The sequence below is a fragment of the Calidris pugnax genome, unplaced genomic scaffold (assembly GCF_001431845.1).
Source record: "Calidris pugnax isolate Ruff unplaced genomic scaffold, ASM143184v1 scaffold32, whole genome shotgun sequence".
Lineage (NCBI taxonomy): Eukaryota > Metazoa > Chordata > Aves > Charadriiformes > Scolopacidae > Calidris > Calidris pugnax.
Window position 1 is genome coordinate 3,038,034 of NW_015090783.1, and position 18,482 is coordinate 3,056,515.

Consider the following 18,482-nt stretch of genomic DNA (forward strand, 5'->3'; position numbering starts at 1 on the left):
CATGTTTAGGTTGAACTTCTAATATTCAAGTTTGTGCCCATTTCCTCTTGTCCTGTCCCTGGGCACCACTGAAAAAAGACTAGCCCCATCCTCTAAGCATTTATAGGTGTTGATCAGATCCCCTCTCAGCCTTCTCTAGACTAAAAAGCCCCAAGTCCCTCAGCCTTTTCTCATAAGGGAGATGCTCCAGGCCCCTCATCATCTTTGTAGCCCTCTGCTGTACCCTCTCCAGCAGTTCCCTGTCCTTTGTGAACTGGGGAGCCCAGAACTGGTTCCAGTGCTCCAGGGGCCTCACCAGGGCAGAGCAGAGGGGGAGGATGACCTCCTTCCACCTGCTGGTCACACTCTTCTTGATGCACTCCAGGATGCCATTGGCCTTCTTGGCCACAAGGGCACATTGTCAGCTCACTGGTCCCACCAGCCGCCTCCAGAAGGTGGGGACAGGAGGGTCCGCTACCCACACCTCCTCCTCTATCAAGGATTGCAAGCAACAGCAAACCAGTTGATTTCTCTGTAGCAGCCCAGGTGCTGCTGTGTTTTGGATTTGTGACTACAACAGAAAACAGCCCTGTGTTTTGGCTGCTGCTGAGTGGTACTCACACAGCATCACAGCCTTCTCTTGTTCCCCCTCTGCTTCCCCTGGGAAGCAACTGTGTAGGCAACTGGGAGGGGACACAACCAGGACAACTGACATGAGCTGGCCAAAGGGACACTCCCTACCCCATAACATCATGGTCAGAAACTGGCTGGGCACCTTGTCGGAGGTGGTGGTTGCCTTTGCATCATTTGTTTGGTGGTGGTTGGTTATTTTTTCCCCTCTGTCCTTCACTAATTAAAGTATCTTTATCTCAACTCATAAGTTTTCTCGCTTTTGTGCTCCCTGACCTCTGCCCCATCCTGCCAGGAGGCCAGGGAACAAGCCAGCAGCCAGGGTCAACCCAGCACAAACACCAAAGTCTGCATTTGGACCTGCAGTCATGCAGGAGGAAGGGTCTTACGAGGGTCTAAAGCTCTGCTTATTGCAGCACCTCACGTGGAAAACATTTCTCCCATCCAAACCAAGAACTATACACGTTTATTATAGTCCATATGACTAATATAGTCCAAAGAGAAATTTCAGTTAAAAAAACCAAGCTGTAAAACACAATGGATAAAATTATCCAATCATTAATATTACAAAATACCAGCAAAACAGCTGGTAGGGCTTCTGAGAACGTGGAAGGCTTCCCAGAAAACCAGAGTAACACCCAGTTTGCAAGTCCATCCGTCTTATCAGATTTCCAAGGAAACCCAAGCTCTCAAGACATCTTGAGGGAAAGGAGTCCACCAAGAGAAGTCAGGTGCTTCATAGTGCTACCGGAGGCCACTTCTTGGCTAGATCCTCATGCATAGCTTCGGGGATCCACTGAGAATAGGCCGCCAGCAGATCTGGAATGGAAGAGAGGAGCAATTAGATGGCTACGGGAATCAGGGACCAAGTGATCTCGCTGGCAAGACGAGGCCCTGCAGCATCACCCTGCTCACAGGCTGGGAGCAAGAACCAGCCTCCCATCACTGGGACAGTGTTGGAGCTTGGGCATCTGCACACAGATATAAAAATATAGAGTATGGGAGAATTTCTGCGAGAGCCATCACTGCGTCACTTCACTGCTGCTCCTATAAAGAATTCTCATAACCTGGTACCCCGACATTGAACAAAATCCATTTTACTTGGAAATTTCCCCCCCCTCCTTGGTATTCACAGCACCATCATCGTCTTCATTTTTTCAAAAGCCCAAACCAAACATTTTAACTGTAACCACAGGAAAAAATAATCTTAAAATACAAATAAACGTTGCTTTCATAAGTACAGGGAGCTCCAGTTCTTTACAAGAACCAAACCACAGAGCATTACTGTTTCTGGTAAGAAAACAGTAAATATTTGAGGCTTATAAAGTGAAATCATCCATTTTTAAAATTATAATTCAATGGTGAGGTACTACAAAGTCTGCACTGATATGACATCATTAAGTAGAACACTTACATTTAGGATTTTTCTTCCATGCAGCCAGTAAAGCATCACGATTATCACAATTTTCTGCAACTAGAGCCTGCAGGAGGGATTCCGTCCTGGGCTGAAGTCTAAATCAGTCCAAGACAAAAGGGTGCAATAAAAGTTTAGCAAAGTGTTCCAGCATTCAGCTCACCTTTCGTAGTTCATACTCTTTAATATTTTTAAAAATCTACATACAGAGTGTAGATATGTAAATATAAATGTAGAAAAGCACAACCTCTGGATACAGAGACACGTCACTGGCTCAAGAAAGTTCACTAGAAGTAGTTTCTTGTTCCCATCACTTTTTTTTTGTCTCAAGTAGCAGCAGGTTGCTCTCGTTGCTGACGGCATGAGGTTGTGTGCTCTGCAGCTGCACAGCACACCATAGAGCACAAAGGAACCCCCAGCCCCCATGCTCAACTCAGAATTGACTAAAACAGGAAAAAACTTTGTAACTGTAATACCCTCAGATAACATCAGTCACTTTTAACAAAGTCTTTCAAAATCCTTGCACCTATCAACTCCACGAAAACTCATAGAAGACTCAGAGAAAACTTATTTTGGTAAACAAGAGAGGACAGCGGGGGGGACAGCAATAGCTGACAGTCCATAAGAAAACCATCGCCTGTTGGGAACGTGTTTTTGAAAAGAAATAAAGACAGTATAACTGGCCAAACTGCAAAGAAAAGCAAGGGAAGTAGCAGTGCTCATCTGACAGTTTCTGACACATTGTAAGCAGTTTCTGTGTGTGAAGCAGCCCGCAGAGGTCAGTGTGAGCAGCAGGCTGCCTGTGTTCTTCCACACTGCCCTTACCATCGCCCAGTTCTCTTGAGACATGACTTCTCTTGGTAAGAAAACACATTTTCCTCTCCCTGCAGCTACAGCCAAGATCACTATCTAGAACACCCTTCCCAGCATTGAATTTTTTTTTAATTTAAAAGGAAGTTAAAACCCTTCAGTGGAGACAAGAAACTTAAGCTTGTTTTTAACAACTTACTTGGACCATGTCTTCAGCATTATGAGGGGACTGGACAGCAGATACCGGCTGTAAGAACTCAACTTCTCAATGACCTGGAAGATTTGTTATAATGAGTACATTCAATGAATTGTTCTGTGGAGATAACCATCAGTGAACTTGTACTACTATATATTTCCATCCCATATCCTCTATTACCATCTCTCTCCCATCCACTTCTCCATACCAATCTTGTCCTGCCTGCCTTGCTAGATGACTCCTGTGTCTCAGAATGGACAAAGACACAAGCTTTTTTCCTTTGCAAAAACATGACTTAAATTTTGATGTCTCCTTCACCCAAATGCTGATTTTCCTGCTGTTTCATATTTTAACGATATCTTCCCCACCCCACCAACTGCAGCAAACTCCTCCAGCCACCAGCAAGTTATGAGGAATGGGCACGCACAAAGGAGGAAGGCTCATCTCCTCCAAAAACTGAGCTAAAAATGTATTGGTAACATGAAGGAAGTAACAAAGCTGGAACACACACTCACCTTGCCTTCAAGCAGGAACCTGGCAAAGTATTTGTAGCGATCAATGCCTTCTGGGTAATCAACTTCCACCGCAGGGAGCTGCCAGCTAACGCGATCTGGAAAGGAAGATCACACCAAGTCTCCTACAGGCTCCAAGAGGAGGGTAAATTTCCAAGAGAGAGGTGACAAGAGCTAAAAATACTTGGGAGGATACTGCCACCACCCAGCCAGCCTTACTCCTTAATAGGGGGAGCAGACGGGCATCAATCGCCTGTGCCAGTGGGAAGATGCTGATATTTAAATGCTCTTTGAACAGTCCGAGCCAAGTTTGACCTTTCTGGTCTGCTGAGAGTCTTGTTAAAAGCAGCGTTACAATAACTATGGAGCAGCTCTTGGACAAAACTACCGAGTGACACTTTTCCAGACACTTACAAAAGACACTTGGTCTGTGACATCGAATTTGGCCTGTTTCGGGGCAGTAAGATGGAGGAGGATTTTCCAGAGGCTTCCCAAAGTGGCAGTACGGCGGCAACAGGGCAGGAATCCACTCGGGCTCAACGGCAGAGACACCTTAGGAAGGGAGAACACACACCTGAATGAGGGATTGCTGCCATGGGCTGCTGCTCACTAGCGGTCCTGCAAGTCAGGGGTGAGGATGGCATCTCCACAGGGTTACTTGTATCTCATTTTTCAAGTCAACTGCACAGATTTACATCCTTTTGTTCAGAAACCAGCAACGGGTCTAACAGGGCTGGTACCTATTTCAGGAGCTGAGCTTTGCTCAGTCCATTCTGCTAGAAAAGCAATAAACCAGACCAATTTTTCCCCTGGTCCAGATCTAGAAAGCATAAGGATCCAAATCCCAGGAGGCACGAACAAAGGAGAGCACCAGTCATCACAGGAAGGGAAACATTCTGCTAAGGCACTTCTGAATTCCTCACCACGCCAGCAGAACAGGTGGGGACCGCAGCAGTCTCACCTTTCATGTACATTTTCGTAGTCTCAACGATTTCTTGATACACCACAAACTCTGGGAGTTGTTTGAAGAGGACCGAGCTTGGATGGATGAACACTGGGTCGTCCAGGAGAGCAGTCTTTAAGAAAGCACAGAAGATTGAAGCAGAGTAAGAAGAGTTACTGGCACTCCAATTTCTCGATTGCATCTAATTTCAGACTCTCTCAGATGCGCGTTTATATGGTTTCCTTAAGTGATGGAGGTTTTTAATAATGCCACAATTTTCTGTTTCACCTTCTCTGGAGACAACAAGCACTTTGCAAGATGGACTAATGCTACCTCTTAGCTCTTTTATAACAATACCTACATGAAGCCTGGGAAATTGCAACACTGGAAATTTAAATTTTATGGGGAGAAGTTATAGAAAGCCAGCACACACAGCCCCAATGCCGCATCCACTCAGAGGCCCAGGCTTTGCACTGGAGCATCTTTCTATCACACAGGGCAGAGGAATTTGGTGAAATCAAGCTGTTTACCTTGTAGGCATTTTTCCATTTGTCATCCAGAAGCTCTTCTGCCTGAACCCTTCGGGCAACATGGTCCCCCAGCCCTGCCAGCACAATCTGTCTCAAGTAAGTTACTTGAGCTTCTGTTGGGGGCTTCATCTTGGGATCAACATAGAGGCCAGCATCGGTGCAGACTGAGTTCACTGCACGGAAGAAAAAAGGAGTTAATACAAAGAAAAGGCTGCAACAAAAAGCCCAGTTGAATTGTCAACGCCCAACAGAGAATAAACACAGTGACTCCTCTCAAACCCTGCTGACCTGCTGTTGTCAGCTGCCCCCTCAAGCGCCGGATTTCCAGCATGGCCTTGTATCGGAGCCCATTTTCTTCACAGAATTTGCGGGTACACCCAGCATATTCACAGGCCCCCACTGCTCCTGGAAGGGAACAGACAAGTGGAGAAAACGACTTAGCCCGTCAGTTCTCCTAATTATACCAACTGTGGGACAGTACTGTCACAGTCAACGTGTGCCTATCACAGCTCCCACTGGTCATTAGCCCAGGATGCTGGTGGGCTGCCCAGGGAACAGCCTAGAAAACACACTGCTGGACTCAGTCCTACAGCACGAGGATGCCTTCGGTTCTATAAAGCTGAGAGTAATGAGGAGAAGAGAGTGGAAGTGAAGAGGACAGGGAAACCGTTGTCTGCAATACCTAACATCACCATGAGGTCTCCAAGCTTTTGCATCGGGCCCTGCCCGGCCCAGAGCTTTTGCATCTGTAAAAGCCTTGCTTTCTTCCCCTTCAGTTTCGCCGTCTCTTCCTCACTTATGGCCGGTCTAAAAGAAACACAAAAGAGCATAAATGAGCATCGTGCTTATGTGCAGAGGGGTCTCAATGTAAGAGAGGCATCAGCTGTCACAAGGTGATGCATCCTGTAAGTAGGATCCTCACTCACCTGTCAAACTCTTCGAACAGCTCCCGGACAGTCATTGCAGACACGATGGTAATGGTGTATGGCAGGCAGTCGTGCTGCCTGCTCAACGCCAACATCTTCCCATAGCGGGGGGCAACAGGAAAAGTGGCCATTATCCTGCCCAGGGGACTAATAGGGCAACTCAGCTTTGCTGCCAGCTGCTGCTTCAGCCTGGGGGAGGGAGAGGAGAGTCATGTAATGTAGTGACTTCTGCATTAGAACAAGTTTCTGGTTCTGATTTTGGCAGCCCGATTAATTTGATGTGTTTTCTCAGATTCTGTTATGTGCTGGTCCCCCAAAGGCTGGGGGAAAGACTCCTCTTCCTCACACAGCTCCTACCTGCTCTGCGTGGCACATACTTAGCACAGTCTTTCCCTCCCCAAACATATCCAGGACCAGCAAAACACACCCAGGTGAACCCCAGATTGCTCAGAAGAGAGGGCTGAGATGGAAAAGCAGGCAGGAGGACAGCAGAGCCCACCGCCTCGACACTGGGGGCTGATCAGCAGTGCAGGAGGAGGTTGTGGGGGACCACTGACGTTACCTTCCTGTCATAGGGGGTTCCTTCAAGGCACCCAGGGCTATCAGCAGCTCCTCAGCTGCTGCAAGTGCTTCTGCCGGAGGTGGTGTTGGGAAGGGGAAGTTGATGACCTACGGACACCAAGAGAAAATACAGCTCAGTACATCATTGACACGGCTCCCACTGAGAAACAGAGTCTGAACGCAGTGAGAAGTCTTGGAAGGGAGCAAAACCCTCCCCCCTCGTTACATATGCCAAAGAAAAACATTTAGGATGTTTGCCAGGAGCGAGAGGAAAGGACATATAATAGGAGGAAACGCCTAGAACAAAAACATTAGGAAACAGGAATACCAGCATCACCCTGAGCTGCCACTGACTCCAGGCACCGCCTAGGGCAGGCTGCTTGAAGGTCTAACCTCACACATTGTGCTTTCTCAAAGTGCCCCAGTATCTCCAAAACACCACCCCTGTTTGGACAGAGTTTTTTTCACTACTAAGAATATCAGAACGCTCTTATTACCTGAACAAACGTATCTGTTAGGGCCTGGTGAAATTCATAGCAGCTTCTGCAATTTGCAAACCAACATCAAGTCCCAGGATACTGATTTTTAACACAAGGCAGAACCTCAAGCAACGACGATAAAAAACATTTGTATTTGTTTCTGGCTCCTAGGGGCAGCCGCTTCAATGAGCACAGCAGTACAAAGCAAATTTACACCTCACCTTTTCTATATTTAATGCCTTCATTTGCAGAATCAAGTCTTCTACCGGTCGCTTTGTTATTTCTGGAGCAGAAAATTTCTCAAAGTCCATGAAGACTGCTGAAGAGTATAACCTAGGGGACCACAAGTGCTGCTTAGAGAATTAAAAGAAATCTTAACTCAAAAGATATGCATGAAAACTTGGCAAGAAATTTTTAAAAAGGCAGCTGCAGGTACTATTTACATAACCATGAAATTATTTACATGGCTGGGGCACACCACCTTATTCACAAAAACTTGACTTGGAGTGGAATCCATCCTAACCTGGCCACCAAAATAAGGGTTTTCAGCAAGAGAAAGGCCCCTGAGAAGCCAAACTGTCAAACCAACATCACTGGTGACAGTTCATGTTTGGCTGCACCTCTCCTATTCGAATGAAGAGGTTTCAAGCAGCACTAGGTCCTGGTGAAAGGGGCAGAAGGATGAAGGAAAGCGTCAAATTCACACTGACACTCATTGGGCTTTTTTGTTTCTCCTCCTAACGCTCTCCAGGGCAGGTAGCTAACCTGTAGCAGTGCCCTGGTTCCGTCCGGCCAGCCCGGCCTGCCCGCTGGTTAGCTGAAGCTTGAGAGATCCAGGTGACTCTGAAAGACGAAACCCCAGTAATTTTGTCGTAGAAACGTTTCTTGACCTTTCCACAGTCAACCACGTATTTGATGCCTGGGATGGTCAGCGATGTCTCGGCCACGTTGGTGGCTACAACGCAGAGTCTCGTGCCAGGAGGAGGAGCACTGAACACCTACAAGAAACAGGTGGATGTGTGAAATGCACTGCCAGCAACAGAAAAGATGGGCAGTCAACCTGGATGGGCTGCAGGTGAAACTCAACCAAAGGCTTAATTCTCTGTCTCCAGCTCTGGAGCTCTCTGTCCAGCTCAGTTAATCCCTCAGAAACACCCACAGGGGCTCCAGGTGGAGCAAACACCAGTGCTGAGTCATACTTAGACATACTGCTGCCACCTCCAAAGCCCAAGAGGGAATGCAAGAATTCATACGAATTGCCTGTTCGCAGCAGGATCCTGATGTGCCCCAGGGCCATGACTAAATTTAATGTGCTGCAGGACTGTCATTTTTCACCTCTCCCACCCTGCTCTCATTAGGGAGATCCCAGCCCAAGCGAGGCCTCCTCTGATCCCACCCCAACTCGCCCAATGCACCATTGACGGATAGTCTGAGATGGAAATTTTAAGTCACAAAGCACATATGACTTTCAACAATGATCACACATATCTATAAAGATCATTTACTCATTGTGACAATAAATCCTTTACCTTTGCTTGTTTCTCTGGTGCTAGCAAAGAATAGAGCGGGAGCACATAGAGTGGAAGGGAGGAATCAGATTTCTCATCTGTGAAGAAAGAAATAATGTTCAATACATAGTCAATCAATTTCCAGGCGTAGTCCCAACAATGTCTTCACAAACACCACCTCATTTAAAACCAGTGAAGTATTTGGTAGAAAGCTGAAGCTGGAAAATCTTAATAGCTTTTCCACAACACAGGACTGCTGTGCTATCACACCAGTTTAGCAAAGGACAACTGGCTTACGTCGGATGTTTGACAGGTGACAGGAGATAGGGAATTTTTATTTCATAAGTGACAAACCTTCTTCTGAGTCTCCATCTCCTAAATCAAGGTCAAGATCAGATCCTGCAATGTCGTCATCTGTTTCAGCATCTCTGTCTTCATCTCCTTCGTCCACTGGTACAACAGAGTAACTGTCCAGATCAATTTTGGGGAGTGTCTGAGAAAGACAGGAAAGATGAGCACAGAACATTAAGGGGGGACACAAACAGCATCATTTATTGCTTTGAAAACAAAGCTGAGCGCCAATTCCAAACATCTGTTGACCTCAAGGTGACAGAGGGATTGAGAGATTTCATTTGTATTTCAAGGCTGAGGGTTCAGTTATGTGAGAGTCAGGGGGGAATAATACAAGTATTTTAAGGAGCATTTTGTGCCGAGCCGAGCTTATTCACTTGGAGCATAGTAGGAAAGGGTAAAATTTCATTAATTCAGGCCCCTTTGGCTACCAGGATCCAACGTCAGACGACAGTGTAGCTATAACATCAAGATCTCCTGTTAACTGAGTGCACGTAGGACTTGGGCAGAAGCCAAATGCAACCCTTCATCACAGATGCAGTCCCAATTTTGGGTAACCAATGTCAAGATGAGGAGCAGCCCTGGAGCCAGCGAGTCTGGAACTCCTTCCATTAAAGTTTTAATGGTCAGTACTCAACTGAAATCAATCTCCTGCCCATTATATCCTGGGACACACTTTAGCACTCTGCTGCTCATAATGCAGCAGTATCAGCGTAGGTAGTACTACTGGATTTCCTAAAGGGACGTACGTGGGCTGCAAGGCTTCATGCAAGTCTAGAAGAGCCTGGTGAGAAACACAGCTACACAGGAGTGCTGTTTTGCAGGGAGGTACCTGCTCCTTCCTGTCCCTTGGAGGAATTCTAGCCATCACACATTACCATAACTTTCTTCCGCTTCCTCGACTTCTTAAATTTTCTGATTTCTTCCATTGATTCTTCTTTGTCATCGTCTCCTACAAAAACAGGCAGTGGAGCTACTGTTAGCCAGGCACACTTTCCTCTTGGGCGAGTCCCATCCCACTCCTGTCTTTTGGGGGCTTCAAAAAGTGTCACAGGATGAAAGAGGCAAATAGGCACATTGAAGGCAGAGGGGACAGGGATGACAGACATGTTTAACGTTATCGATCCATTTGGGAACCACACGGAGGATTAAGAGCAGCAGACACAGCAACTGTGCGCCAGGAGCTTCAGGAGACAATTACCCAAGCTATATTAGAATTTGACTGTCTAACTTTCTAAAGTCATCTTGGGAAATTCCACTATCCTAAAAATAGTTTCCAACAAGCTGCAGCATTTCCACTTTAACTCACGACCAGTCCAGTAAGTTAAGAAATGCAATGAATGCTGAGCAACTGGAAGGCATCATATGCATAAACCTTTTTCCCAAATTCAAACCAGCACAAACTTAACAATCAGTCATCAAAATCATCCACATGGAACCCCTTCCCCAACCATTCTTTTTGGTTTTTTTTTTTGTGGTTTTTGTTTGTTTGTTTGTTTTTGTTTGGTTGGTTTTTTGGGGGGTTTTTTGTTGGTTTTTTTTAATTTATTTTACATAAAAGCCCTTATTTTTCAGGTGCAAAACAAGCCCCTTTCTCAGTGAGATAAATTCCAAGTTTAACAGTCCTTTACTCTGTAGCATTACCTGCAGTGTTGTTTTTTTGGAAGGGAAAGGCTTTCCTTAGCCTCCTACAGAGAGAGTGAACTTCTGCCTGGCCTGTTAAAAACACCAAAATCCCACCTGCAAGAGAAGAAATCACTCTCAACCGCAGCATATGTATTTCGCCTTGAAAAGCTTTTGATCTTATTTTTGATAAAAGTCAAATATATTGTGAAGTAACATGAAAGAACAGGGTGTTTGGCTGCAGCTGCCTTCTACTACTCCCTCAAGAAGCGTGCTAATGTAACTATGATTTAATCAAAGGGTAATTTGCACAAGAAAAACCTTTTAAGTAAAAGCACAAAACACAAAATTGCAGTCTCACGTCCAACTTAGAAAAAACCTCATCCCGAAACAAAACAACAAAAACCTCTCCCCCCAAAAAAAACCAACCCAGAAAACTTTAGACACGTTAAGTGTAAAGAACTTGAGAGGTTCTCAGCAGTGACCTTACCTGCGGGCAACATTCGATGGATTTTACACACCTTTCTGAAGCACTCCCCACTGTAGTCATCTAGAGGGGTTTTCTTGTTAAAATGGATGGTTACAGGGAATTGCCTTGCGTCTACCTAGAGAGGAAATACAAAATGGGGTTTGTTTTCTGTTATAATCCCAGCACCATCACGGCAGCTTTCACGGGAGGACTAAAAAAGCTCACCCAGTATTTCTGTTCAGCTCTTTTTTTTTTCGTAACTTACAACCAAAACACCAGACCCACAGGAGTGATCAGGGTTGTCTCTCCTGAACATCATAAAATCAAGCTAGAAACCAAAATTTTTCTCTCCTTCAGATTATCAACTCGGATTGAGGCTTCCTAGCTCTCCTGAACTGTAACTTCCAGTTTTTCAAGACAATCAGATTCTGCCGGGGCAGTTTTCTGATAAAAGTGGAAAGAAAAACACCAAGTCCCAAAAGAAACAATAGTCTAAACAGAACAGCTATTTTTAAATTGATATCTGAAAGGTTCCAGCACCAGCTGGAAAGATTAGAGTGCCGTTACATCTAAGACAGGTCCCAGGGAGGAGAACGATACCTGGATAATGGGAGGTGTAACAGAAAACAGCCTCTTGTTTTCGGTGAAATCTTCAACGCGAAGGGTGGCAGACATGACGATGAGCTTGAGGGGCCGCCCCTTCTGCAGGGAGACAAATGAGTTATCTGTGCCCAAAACCACACAGAAAGTAAAGCTACACAGCCCACATCACCCAGAGCTGCTGGCAGGGCTGGATACAAACCTCTGCACCAAAGCACTCAAAACCAAAGACAACAAAAGCACCAGGTCAAGTGAGAGACGACACGCACGGCTTCAAAGATAACGTGTTTCAAACTACAGAAAAACCCACGCTGGCAATCCTGATGCCAACAGTGACTCTCTTTCCATCCTTAAGTACCACAATCACCAGCCCCCAGCACCCATTGGGACCAAACCCTTCACAACGTCAGCCCCAAAAACCTCTCCTCCCAAGTGCTGCTGGTGGCAGCTCATTCCAGTGTGAATGTAAGCAGCTTGCTTTCTTGGCATCTGCTAATTTTAATTATTTACACTTCTCATGGCACCGTAAGTCTGAAATTATATGGATATTGACTGAAAAATTATCTGTTGGTACTGGTAGGTACTATTTTTCCCCTTTTTGTAGGCTCTGTGCTTCTTTGATCGTATGGAGAGACAAAGAGGTTATCTGAGCGTTATTTCATGGTTTCCATCAGATTTCCGTTGACTTCCACATCACTGAATCCCTCCCCCACAGAGCCTCTTCCTGTCTAACATCCCCCTCCCCAGCAAACCTGCACCTAACACAGAAATACAGCTTTTTACCTTCGCACGAAGAGGCACGATGCGAGACAAGAGGCCTATCAGGATATCCGTGTACATACTCCTTTCATGGGCTTCATCAATAATAATGACTTTGTACTTGGAAAGCAGGAAGTCCTGAGAAGAGAGATAGGTTTCATCACATGAAGCCTCCCACCAGGCCATCTTTAAGTCCAGAAAACCTACAGCTACACAAACACTGACCACCCTCCATCTTCATGGCTGCCGTCTCTCCCACGTATTTGAGAACGGCTTAATGTCTTTACCCTACACAAAGCAGCCTAATTCTCAAGATTCTCTTCCTTGCTCTCATTTTACACAGCAAGATTCAGGGACTTGGGCGGGAATGTAAAAGGTTGAGATGAGATACATCTCCGGTGCTGAATGGGATTTTGCTTTGAGAGGTTGGCGACAACCCAGGGAGAGCAACTGGCCTCTCATCCTAGCTAGAGAAAAGACTTTTCTTTTTATAACACTGAGGACACCAACTGACCTTCTGAATTTCTTTCAGCAGCACACCATCCGTCATGAACTTGATTTGTGTTTCATCTGAAACGTTGCCTTCGTATCGGATTTGATAGGAAACCACTCTGTGAGGAGACACCAGGGTAGCCACAAGAAAAAGCATGGAGAGAAACAGAAAATTCACGTTCAGACCAGGAGGTAGCCTTCAGCCTTACTAAATTAAGACTTGATGCCAAGACACGATAAAAAGAACATCATCAGCTCCCAGAGACAAGAATACACCAAACTCTAGAAGCTGATACACACCAATGTCATCTCAAATTATTTCAGTTATGGGACGCTTTCTCAGATGGAGACAAACCAGAGCCACTACACCCACACCATCTCCACAAAGCTCTCTCTAAAAAGTAACTTACAACCACTAGTAGTACTAAATCTGCATGTGCTTCTTTTATTTTTATAGACAACCCCACAAAGATGTTTATAAGTAACTTGCCCACAGTTCTTCACCAGAGACAGAAGGAACAGGCAACATATAAATCTCCATTTCATTCTATGACGTACACGGAGCATCTCAGCCTTATCCTCCTCCCAGCAAGGCCTCAGCTTTTTTCCCTCCTCACCTGTGTGACAAGTTCATTTCCTTAGCGACTCGCTGGGACATGGACACTGCAGCCACACGCCGAGGCTCCGTGATCCCAATAGCACCATCTGGACTAAAGGGGTGAAGGGAAGAAAAAGAGGGGTTGTTTGGCTGTTTGTTTTAAAGCCAGAAACACTTAGAGAGATGATACCAGCATTTCTGCACAATGGTTCTAAATTAAGTAGCATCACTCGCACAGTATCACTTTTAGTTACAGCTGGAAGGAAAAGACAGAAAGGAATTTTTGGGATAACCCTTCTATTATACGTGTATTGATCTGAAGGTACATGTTAATTGAGAATTTTCTCCCCAAATGTTTTTTCTTTAATTCCAGCTCACTGAACTCCAGGACACCGTTGCCAGAGGGATGTCCAAAGATCCATTTCAGAAGAAACTCAGGCAGGGCAGCAGCAGCACAGAAGGTGGATGCCCTGATGCAGCTTGTCAGAAGCACCTTATGAGGTGCTCAAGCTTATAAATGCTACCGATAGCATCAGATGAGCCACAGCTATTTTCAAAGGTGTTCTTAAAGAAAAAAAGCACATTTTCTTGCAAAGGTAAAAACAAACCTCTGTAAACAGAGATGGGCAGGCAATAAAGCTCCTCTGTGAAAAACAAACCAATGGCTTTGAAGAAAACTTTTACCTTCAAGATTTCAAAAGATTGCTTAAGTGTAGAGACTTGTATTACAAGTCACAACCTTATTCCCTTCAGATTTTTTAAAAGCCTGGCTACTACCACTGCACAGAAAAGACCAGGTTCAGTTCAGCCACATCAGAAGGAAAGAAACAAAACCAGAGCGACTCAGCACCAATTCTTCTAATTACATTTGCTGCAATTAAAAGACAACTTGTACCTGGCATAGCCAGCTTCATAGAGAAACTGTGGTACTTGTGTGGTTTTACCGCTTCCCGTCTCTCCACATATGATGACGATGGGATTCTCATTAATGGCTTCCATGATTACTTGCTCTTCGGCAAGGATTGGAAGCTTTAGTCTTGCTTCCTAAATAATAGAAAACACACATTTTAGTTGCATTGTTTTGTCTCTCAGGCCCTTTTTGTCTTCCCCAGGATTGAGGACTGTTACCTTCCTCAGAATATAAAACCCACACAAAGGATTCAGCAAGCTTTGTGGCTTGAAAAGCTCTAAAGCAGCTAATAATATCACACTAGCTTGTCCAAGAACTAGAGCCATCACAGCAGCTTCCCAGAAAGCTGCTGGCAAGCCCTGCACTTTGATTTGTGAAACTTCAGAGTCCTTGGAGTTTATTAATATAGCACTTCAAGCAAAAACTCATTTCACAACTCTGTCTTGTCTGTTCAGACCCAAGCAGAGCTTTTCCCATTTCTACAGAACACCCCACCTACAGCCAACGGGATAAAACTGTCCAGCACAAGATACAGCATAATAGAGAGCTAAAAGTGACTTCACAAGATTTTCCAGCAAAGAACAATAAAAGACTAGTAATAAATTCTATATTTAAAACTAGAGACAAATGCTTTTACCCTAAAACAAAACTAGTTTTCCTTCTGTTAGGCCAGACAGGCTTAAAGCTCAGAAATGTCTGGGTACAACTTGCCAGGACAAGGACCCCAAGTGCACTCTGCCACCACGCAGCATGAGCCAGAGACAGGAGGGAACACTGGTGTCTGCAGGGACCTGATTTGATGAAAGGTGCCATAATCTCCAACCCCCCTCTGACAAGCACTTGACTGTTCACAGAGCCCCACCTGTATCTCAGGAGACCTATCCACTGGAATGAAAACCGCAGGTTTGCAAGGAGGTTTGGTGGAGGCTGCCTGGCAAACAGGTGCAGTAGGGCCAGCCGGCTGCTGGTCAGCCACTGTCTTCTTCACGCCTTCCTCTGGCTTGTCAGCAGGGGTCAAATCACTGCCTGAGGACTTCTCAAGTTCTTGTTTCTGCTCTTCCTGCTCCTCCTCGGAGCTACTGGCTTCTTTCTCAGGCTCCGGTTCAGAATCTGTGCTGTGTCTTCTCTTATTCGCACCACTGATGCTCCTGATCTTGTCAGGGATGGCAGTCCCTGGCTCCTGTACCACCCTAGAGCAAAACATCAAGACGTGAACTACACTTTAGTCAATGCTCTCCAGGACCTCAAGCCAGACAGGTCTTCCACACAAACCAGAAAAGCTGCATCACCAGAAGTCACTGCCCAAGCCTGAACCCAGTTTTTTCTCAGACAGGGAAAACCTCCACACCTTGGGTGGAGTGCAGCAACAGGAGAGGTTACCAGAGAGGTTCACCCAACTCTCCAAGGATCTCCAGTCTTGGAGGTTTTCAGAACTCTGCTAGGTAAAGCTCGCTGACCTGACGGCTGGATTCGTGTCTAAGCACACTCTATGCTGCTACATATTAATTTCTTCAGAAGACATCTTTGTAGTTTAATTTATTTCAACTTCTGCCAAAATTCAGCTGATGATAAATCCAGTAACTACAGCCTGCATCAGTCTTGTTTTTTGTCCAATACATGAAAGTAAATGTTTATTCCACCAATTACACAGCTTAGCATAATTTTAAGAATATGCATATATAACTGTGACCCACTTTGTCCCTTATGAAAGGGAAGACCAATTTTTTTAACTAATATCCTCTCCTTAGGAAAACAAGAAAATAACTATTATGTTACCAGATAAAAAAAAAGAAAATTATTTAACTCCATCCACTCTGGAGGACCTGTGCGGAGTAAGAAGGAAAAAAAAATATAATCAAGCAAAACCAGGTAAGAAGATTGCCAAGTTTTCAACCCCAGCAATAAACAAGAATGATTCTTTCCAAATAATGCTTTACCTTTTAGCCTGATACATGCGCTCCCCAGTACCCAGTTTGGAAGTGGTGTACAGAAGTTTCATTTCTGCCTCAGAAGCCTGGACCTCATTCAGCTTGCTCAGCAACTCGGCTCGCTATTTGGGAAAAACAACCAAAATCAGTGCTTATTTTCACCAGAAAATAATTTCATTTCAAGACCTGTGCTCAAGTGTTAGAGGGTGGGCTCCGGGAAACCTTGCTGTGAAGCTGTAAAGACGTTCCTGCTGCTCCATGGTCAGTCCTCCCCGAAGAAGATTTCAGCCCCGCACCACAGCAAAAATAGAAACATGGACTTGACCCTTCATGGCTGCAGTGAAAAGCTCAGCTGCGCCCTTCACACAACTGCAAAGAAAAGGGATTTGAACTAAAATGCTGGAGTGAGGGCAGAGGAATGGAAGTCTCCTCTCAAACCCCTCATGTGGGACACAGCGCTGGCAGGTCATCAGAAAGCAGCAGTTTCAAACCGCCTCCAAAAACAGAGTTCGTTTGTCAAAACCATTATTCAGACACTAAAACAGAACAGGAATTTTGCCTGGAAAGCTTTTACAGAGACAGAAGAGCTGCCTGTGCATACAGAAAATACATCAGAGCTTGAAATAAATATTTCAGAAGTACCGGCAGCATCAAGCTTGGCCTTCTGCAGCAGGACAAAGCTTCTCATCCAACCTGATTTTAAGATATCAAGTCATTTACTCTGCTAGTGATGTACTTCACGACACGCATCTGTGTGGCCAGGGTCAAAGAGAGAACGGGAACCAGGACTCAGAAACAGGGCATTCCAACACCTCTTCCACAGAGAGGGAGGGGAAAGGCTTTTCCCCACAAGTTATGCTCAGGAGTCCATGGGCAACAGCACATTTCTGCCAAAACACCCAGAAAAGGGATGGTTTGTGCTGTTTTAACTTAAACTTCAGATTCTGCACATCCTTGAGATGTCATGGACAGGTCATATCCCAAAAAACCGCTCGCTGTTTCTGCAGAGTGGCCAACCCTCCACTGGTTTTTCACACCAACAACACAGGGGTGTCACCAATCAGGGGCTGCCAGTGCCACAGCATGAGGGAAGCCTCTACAGCTGCTTATTAACATTAACTTTTTCCATACACTGGTATACATTTGGATAACTTTATCATTTTAACCAAACTGGCAAAGCTGGAGTTACCAGCGAGCAGCAATGTACCTGTTTTTTCTTTTCCTTCTGCTCTAACACTTTCTGCAGGATTTTCTTCTGTTTCTTGCTCAGGGGTTTCTTCTGCTGTTGCACAACAGGAGCTGCTTTTTTCTTCTTCTCTCTTTTCGCTGGCAGGACCAGGGGGTTACTTCCATCAATCCCCTTCAGCGTTGCTTCATCTGAAAGCATTTGTTTGGTTATTCCCCGGTGCCAGGGGGATTATTTTTGGCACGCTGCTTAACGAGCTTATTGCAAACCTACTACATTTAGCTGCTGTAAGCAAACACAACCCTAACCCCCAGCCAAAAAAAAAAACCAAACTCCTGCAGCAGCAAAAAGGGCAAAGGACCATGAAAGTGTGGATTCGATAACCCTGTGCTTCCTAAAGCCCCGAGGGCAATTTTCCTTGACTTACATAACAAGGTTATGAAATTTTGGGCTTTTTATTGCATTCCCGCGGGCGAGGGGGCAGCCCAGGACACTGCACCCCGGGGCAACCCCGCAGCCACCCACCTCCCCCAGGCAGAACTGGGGTTTAACGCCAAAAACCCCTATTAGTGGAGCCTGAGTAAGAAAAACAGCACAACGAACGCCTACTTTTTAAAAAAGCAATATTTGAGAAGGCCACGGTTAAGCATAAAAACTTTAAGCGTAAAAATATTTTTAGTAGTCGCTTTTACAGGGCTATTAACGCAAGGCCTGTAAGATAATTTAACAATAATGCGTCCCGTGGAAGCACAACGTAGCCATAGCACATAGACAATAACTCTACATCATTAGCAACGTTAAGCGCCCCGGGTCGCGATAATACGAAACGCTACACCCGAGAAGAACCGGGCCGGTTCCCGCCGCACCTCCCAGCTCCAGCGACAGCTCCAGCGGAGGAGGAGGGGCTGACGGAGGCGGCGGCACCGTGCCCTGAGATAACCGGGCCTTCCAGTTGTGCCGGCGGCGGGCCCGGCCCATAGCGGCGGCGGCGGCACCGGGAAACACGTGTTGCTCCCTGCGGCCGCCACTTCCGGGTGTGTGGGGTGGCACGCTCTCGCGAGAAGGGGGCGGGGCGTGC

At 45.7% G+C, this 18,482-nt stretch overlaps 1 protein-coding gene across 1 annotated transcript; it reads right to left on the reverse strand.

Moving 5' to 3' along the window:
• Positions 1 to 1,057: 1,057 nt before the first annotated feature.
• Positions 1,058 to 18,427, reverse strand: DHX37 (DEAH (Asp-Glu-Ala-His) box polypeptide 37). Its single transcript, XM_014962001.1, has 27 exons — positions 18,271 to 18,427; positions 17,426 to 17,595; positions 16,228 to 16,340; positions 15,153 to 15,480; positions 14,276 to 14,424; positions 13,400 to 13,492; positions 12,805 to 12,901; positions 12,315 to 12,428; positions 11,532 to 11,633; positions 10,953 to 11,067; positions 10,484 to 10,579; positions 9,718 to 9,791; positions 8,843 to 8,981; positions 8,510 to 8,586; positions 7,746 to 7,978; positions 7,202 to 7,313; positions 6,503 to 6,609; positions 5,941 to 6,129; positions 5,697 to 5,821; positions 5,303 to 5,419; positions 5,015 to 5,187; positions 4,503 to 4,617; positions 3,956 to 4,093; positions 3,545 to 3,639; positions 3,033 to 3,106; positions 2,024 to 2,121; positions 1,058 to 1,428 (listed from the first exon to the last, which is right to left on the reverse strand). Exons 1-27 carry the CDS (start codon positions 18,380 to 18,382, stop codon positions 1,346 to 1,348), a joined length of 3,438 nt encoding a protein of 1,145 aa, XP_014817487.1. The 5' UTR covers positions 18,383 to 18,427; the 3' UTR covers positions 1,058 to 1,345.
• Between the last annotated feature and the right edge of the window lie 55 nt (positions 18,428 to 18,482).